Source organism: Zingiber officinale, chromosome 7A, assembly GCF_018446385.1.
Source record: "Zingiber officinale cultivar Zhangliang chromosome 7A, Zo_v1.1, whole genome shotgun sequence".
Classification (NCBI taxonomy): Eukaryota; Viridiplantae; Streptophyta; class Magnoliopsida; order Zingiberales; family Zingiberaceae; genus Zingiber; species Zingiber officinale.
The window spans coordinates 135,226,729-135,236,714 of record NC_055998.1 but is presented as its reverse complement, the minus strand read 5'-3'; the positions used below and the strand labels follow the sequence as shown (position 1 = coordinate 135,236,714).

At 39.3% G+C, this 9,986-nt stretch overlaps 1 protein-coding gene across 1 annotated transcript; it reads left to right on the top strand.

Annotated features, from left to right (window-relative positions):
* The first annotated feature begins 5,252 nt into the window (after positions 1-5,252).
* LOC122002712 (zinc finger CCCH domain-containing protein 33-like) lies at positions 5,253-7,688 on the top strand. The gene is made up of 2 exons (XM_042557988.1): positions 5,253-5,376; positions 5,460-7,688. The coding sequence occupies exon 2, from the start codon at positions 5,474-5,476 to the stop codon at positions 7,388-7,390; it is 1,917 nt and encodes a 638-aa protein (XP_042413922.1). The 5' UTR covers positions 5,253-5,376; positions 5,460-5,473; the 3' UTR covers positions 7,391-7,688.
* Positions 7,689-9,986: the final 2,298 nt, after the last annotated feature.

The window sequence follows — 9,986 nt, the reverse complement described above, 5'->3', positions numbered from 1 at the left end:
AAATCCTAATAAAACTAAATACAGCTCCTGCTGTATTTTAATACAATCATGCACACACATATAAATGCCCTTGACATGTCCAAGGGTCCAATCACACACATAATAACTAAAAGTCATAATAGTTGGATCCTGCATCCACAAAGTTAGCACATCCTACTATTAACCTGCCTAAATTATGTATGACATGTGCATAATTAAATTAATACCAAATACACAGAGGCAAAACCCTAGCTCTGATACCAATTGTTGGTTGCTACTCGGAAAACCTATAGGTTCCATTGTACAAAAATTTTGTACAAAGGTCTGAACCTTTTCCTAGCTACCATGTGTTCTTTTAAATTAAATTTTGGATCGCTGAACTTAACACGTTTGATCCAAAACTTAATCTATTCGTTCTTTTAGGTTTTGACTTGGGTCTCCTGCGGAACTTAACACGTTCGACCCAAATCACCTTAAGTTATTAATTCTATTAAATATTAATTTCCATAATCGGTTCCCAGTACTGACGTGGCGAGGCACATGGCCTTCTTGGATATGGGAGCAACCACCACCGACTAGACAAAACCTTTTATAGAAAGCTAATATTTAATTTCCTAAAATAACTTTAGGTTAACCAAAGAGAACAAGGAAAAGGAAAAACAAAAGAACACTACATCGAAAAACATATTCGAAATTCTAGAACGTAAGCCTCTTGTATTTGGTATTATTTCCAAAAATAACTAGTATGATGCGGAAAGAAAATTACTAGTTATACCTTGTAGAAAAACCTCTTGATCTTCTACCGTATTCCTCTTCTAACCTCGGACGTTGTGTGGGCAACGATCTTCCGAGATGAGAAACCACCAACCACCTTCTTCTCCTCCTAGCTAGGTTCGGCCACAAAAAATAAAGCTTCACCAAGGAAGAAGAAAAACACCAACCAAGCTCCAAGAGATGCAAGCTTTCTCTCCTTCTTCTTCTTCTTCTCCAAGTAGTATCCGGCCTCCACAAGAGCTCCAAGCAATAGAGAATTTCGGCCACCACAAAGAGGAAGAAAAGGAGAAGATGTTGGCCGGCCACACCAAAGAATAGGAGAGGGAGAATAATAGAGGTTGTGTCTTGTGAAGGCACCCTCACCCCTTCTTTTATATTCCTTAGCCTAGGCAAATTAGGAAATTTAATTACAATAAAATTTCCTTAATTCCCTTGACATGATTTAATTGAGAATAATATTTCCCCAATTAATCTCTAATGGCCGGCCACATCAAGAGGAAATAAATTAGACAAGTTTTAATCAACAAATTAAAACTTCCTAATTTGTTTCCGGAAATTTTAAAAATAAAATTTCTCTTTAAAAATCTCTTCATGGTTGATAAAAGGAAATTTCTATAATTTTAATTTTATCAACATGTGGATAATTTTAAAGAAAAAATAAAATATCTCACCAATCTACAAATAAGGAAAGAGATTTAATCTCTTTCTTTAATCTTTTGTAGATCTTTTACAAGAGAGATATTTTAATTTTAATTTTCTTTAATAAATTATTTCTTCCACATAATAAAAATTAAAATTAAAATCCCTTTTTAATTTAATTTGGCCGGCCCCCACTAGCTTGGGTTCAAGCTAGGGTCGGCCACCCAATTTTATACCTAGGCCGGCCCTAGCTTGGTTCCCAAGCTAGCTTGGCCGGCCCCCTATTGGTGGGTATAGAAGATGGGTATAGGTGGGTATAGTACTCTATAAATAAGAGGCTACGATAGGGACCGAGAGGAGGAATTGGTTTTGGTCTCCCGATAAAATTAAGCATCCCGTGTTCGCCCCGAACACACAACTTAATTTTATCAATAATAATTCATTCTACTAGAGAACTATTATTGAACTACCGCACCAATCCCAAATTACATTTTTGGGCTCCTTCTTATTATGAGTATGTTAGTCTCCCTGTGTTTAAGATATCGAATGTCCACTAATTAAGTGAGTTACTGACAACTCATTTAATTAATATCTTAGTCCAAGAGTAGTACCACTCAACCTTATCGTCATGTCGGACTAAGTCCACCTGCAGGGTTTAACATGACAATCCTTATGAGCTCCTCTTGGGGACATTATTAACCTAGTATCTCTAGGACACAGTTTCCTTCTATAATCAACAACACACACTATAAATGATACCATTTCCTAACTTATCGGGCTTATTGATTCATCGAACTAAACCTCACCCATTGATAAATTAAAGAAATAAATATCAAATATATGTGCTTGTTATTATATCAGGATTAAGAGCACACACTTCCATAATAACTGAGGTCTTTGTTTCTTTATAAAGTCAGTATAAAATAAACGACCTCAAATAGTCCTACTCAATACACTCTAAGTGTACTAGTGTAATTATACAGTCATGATAAACTGATACCTAATTACACTACGACCTTTTAATGGTTTGTTCCTTTCCATTTTGGTCGTGAGCTACTGTTTATAATTTATAAGGTACTGATAACATTATCTTCTGCATGTGACACCACATGCTATGTTATCTACAATATAAATTAATTGAACAACTACAAACAAATGTAGATAATTTGACCAAATGTGATTCTTTATTCAAAACAAATGTTTACAAAAGCTTAGGCTTTCAGTATACACTCTAACATACTTGTCATTTAATGTTGGGAAGGGATAGTGCCCCTATATAAAGAGAGATCATGGTCTTAAGCAAAACACACAGACAAGAAGTAGTAGCTCTCCACCTCCGTTCCCCTCATCTTTTGTCATGCAACTCTTGCTCGGCGGAGTGTTTGTGATAGTAGTCGGGTACCACTCAGTTTGTCATGACCATCAAGTGCTTGGTGGGAATCACAGTTAACCATTGTATCTTGAGAAATAGATGATCCGAGTAAACCTCAACATACAACCGGAGGTGGGGTGAATCTGTTTCAAGGAAACTGCGACCATCGCAAGTCTCAACCGACCGCTCAGATTCTCTACTTGACCGGCCACTTGCCTGCTTCGTTCGTCTGGCCGCACGCTTGCTCGATCGCTCGATTTTTGCCTGGCCGACCAAATACTTGCTCGACCACTTACTCACTCGGTCGCTTGGACTGCTCAGCTTCTCATCCTGCTCGACTGCTCTACTTTACCCAATCGACCGCTTTGCCCGGTTGGACTCTCTGTTCAACCTCTCTGCCAGCTCAGCTGATTTACCACTCGGTCAACTCTGCCTAATATGCTACACAGCTTGGTCGGCTATACTGCCCACTTGGCCGATCTGTCTACTCGACTAGTCTGCACTCAGCACTTGGCAGAAACCAACCCCTGCTAGCAGTCTGAGATTATCAGCTCTGATCATTTTAATAGATAAGTTGAATTTAATTTTGTGTATTTAAATTTAGCTAATTTTCTAAAATCTCCAGCATATTGTTTGTCTAACACTAGACTGTTGTGTTGTGGTGGTTTGAAAAAGATGGAGGAAAATTCAATTGAGGAGCCCTCTTTTTTTTAGCAACGCAGGAAGCTCACGTCGGTTAGCGTTCGGTCTCCAAACTCGTAGACCACTAGTCGATATAAACCTCCCCTCCAGTCAAGGTCAAGCGCATATCGATTCTCCTTCGGTCAATATCAAACTTCTCCTAGTAGGGGACATAGGGGTCGAGCGTATATCGATTCTCCACCGGTCAATAAAGCACTCACCAGTATTTCTGAAGTCATCGAAGAAACATCTTGAACCATCCGATTAAATAGTTGAATGTTATCTTTCACATTTTTCTTGGTTTTTTATTTTAGGTTGAATAAACTGAGTGACGTCTTGTGATATCTTCGACTGTTGAAGAAATAGTGTAAAAATACTATCTTAAAATCTCCAAATGATTGAATGAAAGAAGTGGAGAGTCAGTCGAATCATCTTTATGTCAAGCATGAGAGTGTAGTTAAGAACACTCGATACTTGATGTTATCATAATATTGGTGCAGCAACCAAGAATGTTACATTCTCAAACATGAACAAATAGTCTTTGGGATCTATTGTCCTATTATATTTCTCGGTCGTCGTCACTTGAAAATGATGTGATAATATATTTTTGAGGATATATTTGGAGAAGGGGTGCTATTATGTAGGCGTGAACATTCGGTTAATTCGGTCCATAAATTAACTGAATTAATCAAAAATCGATTTAGTGTTGGCTAACCGAATCAAATCAAAGTTTTACTAAAACTGAATTAACCGAATTAGTTATTTCAGTTAACACCGAATTAACTAAATTTATTTAAAATAATAATAAAAAAATTTATACAAAATTAATATCAAATTAATCGAATGCTCACTAATATATATGAAGCATAAATTAAGCATTTTTGTATTTGATTTAACCACCACATTAAAATTATCCATAATTTAAATAGGATCAATCAACCGTCTAATCCTTAAACTATGCCTCTTCGTTACATCAATTGTAACAACAATACACATGCTCTATAATTCCCTACTAATAAAAATATTTTCAAATTAAATATGTTAATTTGGTTTAAATATCTGATTTCACACTTTCATGTAGAAAACTAAATCAGATTTTTGTAGTCCTCTTTTTGACTCACTTAAAATCATATTTTAAGAGGAAAAAAAAGTGGATAATACAAATAGACAATTATTAAAATCAATCAAATTGAGATAAACCGGTCATTACTTTGACCGAGGAAAAAAAAATGTTGACCGAACTTTGAATTCGCAGGCAAGTGGGCCAAGCCAACGAATAATTTATTTTCTCAAAAAAAAAATCTTAATTTGCAGAATAATTCAAGCGGACCCGTTTGACTTGGCAAATCCGATCCAATTATTTATTTTTCTTCCCTTTATATATTTTTAATATTTATAGTTTTTCCCCGCGTGGGCCTTCGCCTTTTAATTTTTTTTATTGTGCTCCGAATTTCGATATTCTCGTTCCTTTTTTAATTCCATTAACTCCCTAAAATTTAATGCCAAGTGAACCCACTAATCTCCCTTCCCATGAGGCCATGGGACCCACATCAGTTTATAAACGAGAGGCCCAATTGAAGGGTGCCGAGTTTACGAGTGCTTTGGTATGCCATGTAACGGCGACAGACGGCATCGTCAGAGTGGAGTAGGAAGAAGGCACTTTGCTTCGCGTTTGGGACCTTTTGACCTGTAGACCTTTCATTTATAAAATTTCAGATTAGCCCTTCTCGAGGACCGTTTTATCATCAACACCTATGACGCGTTCCAATTTTACGAAATTGGGCTTGCCGGAGGGTAGGAAGGTGATTTTCGTGGAATTAGTGATCCATTCGAAAAGTTGTACAGTCTACAAAAGGGACGCCATGGCCAAGCTTCCCACCGCAGCCCCTCCCTGTTGTCTCCGCCCTCGATTTGTCCCCGACGCAGCTCCGGTGGGCAGCTTTCCTTTCTCATGGTCGCGTTTGATTTGGTCTTTTGATTTTGTTTCTCATTACGATTCTTGGTTTTTGTATAGTTGGAAGAGCGGATATGTGCAGCGGCCGCGGGAAGCGCTCCGCTCCGACCAACGGCAAGTCAGAGGCGGAGATGTCAGCGTTGCTTCTGGAGCTTGCCTCCTCGAACGACCTCGTCGCCTTGAGGCGGGCGGTGGAGGAAGACGGCTACCCTCTCGATGGCGCAGCCCCCTGGTACGGCCGCTCCCTCGGGGGCTCCCGGGGGATGATGATGGGCTTCCAGCAGCGGACCCCGCTCATGATCGCGGCGCTCTATGGATGCACGGAGGTGATCGAGTACATCCTCTCGGTCCTTCCTGCCGAGCCCGCTCGCTGTGCCGTTTCCGACGGCGCTACGGCCCTCCACTGCGCCGCCTCCGGTGGGTCTCCCTCCTCTCTCGAGGCAGTGAAGCTCTTGGTAGGCGCCTCTTCCGATTTGGTGGACGCCCTTGATGCAAAAGGAAACCGACCTGGCGATGTCATAGCGAGGCAGTTCTCTAGTGCCATCGCCAAATCCCTCGAAGTGATCCTGAAATCTCCTTCTTGCCCTAGGGTTTCGTCGCCGCGCAAAGAAGAGCAAGTTAAGCAAATGGAGAAGAAGGAATACCCTCTGGATTTGACGCTCCCGGACATTAATACTGGGATCTACGGCACCGACGATTTCCGGATGTATACTTTCAAAGTTAAGCCATGCTCCCGCGCCTACTCCCACGACTGGACGGAGTGCCCCTTTGTGCACCCCGGAGAGAACGCCCGTCGCCGTGACCCAAGGAAGTACTCCTACAGCTGCGTGCCGTGTCCCGAATTCCGCAAAGGTTCTTGCCGCAACGGCGATGCCTGTGAGTACGCTCACGGTGTGTTTGAGAGTTGGCTCCACCCGGCCCAGTACCGGACTCGTCTCTGCAAGGACGAAACTGGTTGCAACCGCCGAGTGTGCTTCTTCGCCCACAAGCGAGAGGAGCTGCGAGCGGTGAATCCCTCTGCTGCATCGGTTGCCGGAACCGTGTTGTCGTCACCGAGATCGTCGCCGCCTGCTCTGTCCTCATTGGACATGGCCACGGCTTTGATGCTGATGCAGCAGCCAGGCTCTCCGATGTCCCCCTCGGTTTCTTCGGGGCTGGGGGCTACAGCGCCGTGGATGAGTCAAACAAACAACGTGACGCCCCCCTCGGACTTGCAGCTGTCGAGCAGCAGACTCAAGGCTTCCCTTAGCGCCAGGAACTTGGACTTCGACCTCGACATGCTTGGACTCGAAGGATACAAGCAGAAACTTGTCGATGAGATAACCAAAACGACCTCTCCTCAGGCCAACTGGGGAGCAAAGGCCCCGGAATACAGTGACTTTCCCGTCGATCCCTCGCTGCTTCCAAAATTGAAGGGGCTGTCTTTGAGGCACACTGGACCTCAGTTGCAATCGCCCTCCGGAGTCCAGATGCACCAGTCTCAATTGCTCTCTGGATTCGGAGGCAGCCTGTCATCTTCCCCTACCGTTAACGCAGTATCGTCTTTCGATCACTCGATGGCGAAGGCCATCATGAACTCGAGGGCTTCTGCGTTTGCCAAGCGCAGCCAGAGCTTCTGTGACCGTGGGGCGACAGCCAGTCGCCAGTCCACTCTCTCTGCGATGACTACCGCAGTGATGGCCACACCACGGCCAGCCGCACTTTCAGATTGGGGTTCGCCGGATGGGAAATTGGATTGGGGCATTCATGGAGAAGAACTGAACAAGCTAAGAAAATCTGTTTCCTTTGCCCACCGAGGCAACCAGGGGACCCCTAACGGGGTTTCTACAGCCACCATGGCTGCCGGAGACAATGAGCCCGATTTGTCCTGGGTTCATTCTCTGGTGAAGGATGGGCCTGTAACTACCGGAGGACAGATCGGTGCTGGCTACCAGCAGAATGGATACCAGGACATATATGCACCCTGGGCGGAGGAACACATGGTGACATAGATGATCAACAGCTGACTGACGGTGAACTTTTCTTTCACTCCGACGAGATTTTTCTTCATCGTATTCTTTGAATGCATCATTATTATTATTATTATCCTTTTATCGGGAATGCCTAGCGCCTAGTAAAAGAGTATTCACTGGCTAAACAAAGGCATCCTGCATGTTCTTTCATTCATACGTAGCTTAATTAATGGCATTGGTATATGTATGTATAGAGGCTTGTTAAGTTGGCTCATCTTAGTTGTGTAATTTCGACGACAATTTCAGAATAAACAGACCTCAACATCTTCTATTGTTCTATAATATCCTATGATATTAGGATATTATCATAACAGCACTATTATCTGAATATGTCAAGGATTTTCTCCGAACTGATGTTTTTGTCTTTGCCTGTTGTTTCCAGGCAGCATGAGCGAACAAGTTCCTCTTTCATAAAATGCCACACACTTTCTCTACTGTTTCCTGGCTAATGAACACCACTCACTATATTCGCACCGTCCAATGTGTTCTACTACTGTAAGCTACCACTTGGTAATTTTAAATTTATCAAGAGCATATTTCCCTAGTTTTGGGAATTGATTCTTTCACAAGAACCTGGTCACTGCTCATTGTCTTTTGCGGCACTTCATATTCAAATCTCTTTAAAATTCCATTAATTCCTGTCCTGTAGTTTATCGAACCATTCAGCCCTCAGTCAAAGATTGGCAAATCTTCCCGGATGATATTAAATGCATGTACAGTGAGAATGACATTTGTGGTCCTAATGAAAGAACTTCAACCTATTTATTGTCTGCCATCATAAAGAAATGCATCCATTTTTTGTGAAGGAGAAATACACAGCAGGTTCTGAACCTCTCTCCCTACCTACAGTTGCCTTCATTGCGCAGATAATGATACAGAAGATGTATACCATGAAATCTCAACCAGATGCGATTCTCTTTAGACATTTATTTTCCTTTTACATTTGAAGAGTCTGGTCAGAAATTGAGAATTATTCCTTAGAAGGGAAACAGCTTTCTCATTTACCATTAGAACAGAAAGTTTTCTTGGATGTTTCATGATTACATCAAAACAGTTGATCTAATACAGTGGTTATAGTTGACTGGAAATCCCCTGGTTGGCAAATACACCATCAAAACAGGATTATTTCTAATTATTTTCATTTGCAATATTTCAAACCTGATATTGCTCGGGGCATGGGAAATTCACAGGTCAAATTTTTGACTTGGACAAAGTCAGTGGAGCTGCTGTGTCTTATGAAATCCTTTCTTTGCTTTGCTTTTCACTTTGTAATAAATATGATCATTTGGCTAAAGGCAGTTTCGAAGAATATTCAAAGATATTGGAGATAAGATATAGCAAAGGTGGATGGGAGATGACCAAGCCAGCAAAAAAGAATCCGCCACCAGCCGACATTTATGACTTTGAAAATTTGTTCTTTATTCTTCCTGATGGGTTCTGCTTTTTGTTTAGTTGACTCTGCATCATGTTCTAAGTTTTCGATCCTTTTTCTTCTCTTTGTTTTTTCACTAACACGAATGCAATTACTTGTTTTTTTTTCGGGACCAATGGAGTTTTAATTTTGAGAAATTAATAGATCATTTTTTTTAACGGACGGTATGTACGCTCAATTGATGATCGAATTTTTATAGGCTTGAATCAGTCATTCCAAGTGTAAGTTTGACACTTATTTTTATGTTTAGTCTAAGCCACGGATGAAAAAAGAAAAAAATTATAGTAGAAAATTATCCTCGAAAAGGGAAAAGAAAGAGTGAAAAAATATCTTCCTTTACATATTTATTTTTCTTAATAGAGGAAGTTAGATACATGCAATATAATTTTGTAAATAAAAAAAGGATATATGCATCATTTTCTTAGATACATGGTGTAATTTTATGAATTAAAAAAAGATATATACATCATTTTTTTGGATATATGATATAATTTTGTAAATGAAAAGGGGTTTATATGTCTTTTTTCCATCAGCTATTTTTTAAGATGATTAATTTTAATTTTAAAATTATCCATTGATGGATTGTAATTTTTTTTTCATCTAAAATTTTAATAAAGTAAATGAGGAAAATTTTTCTACTCTATTTTTTGTTCTTAGTTTCTAATATTAAAGGGTCATTAAAAGCATGTCTCATTCAAATGCGTATATTAAATTAGTTGCTTTTAATGAAAACTATGAGTTTTTTTAAAACTATAAAACTTTATACATGTGTTATAAATTTAAAAATAATTAAAGAATATACAAATTTTAAAATATTATAGATAAAAAATTATGATAAAATAATTTTTAAATAGTTTAAAATTTTGCAAAATATAAGTTTAGGAGTGAATTATTTTTTTAGAAAAAATGAAATGAAAATACAAATATGCTAATTTTAGTAAAAAAATTATATATTATTTTAAATTAAAACTGTAAATAGTTATTTTTTATGCGAAGTAATTTTAAATTTTAAATTATAATTTTTTTTTGATAGTTTTATAGAAAATAACTCATTAAAAAGAATCTGAAAAAAAAAATTTAACAGATATATTGCTTTTCATAAATATAAAAAATTGGAGTATAAAATCCGAATAGACAAAATTT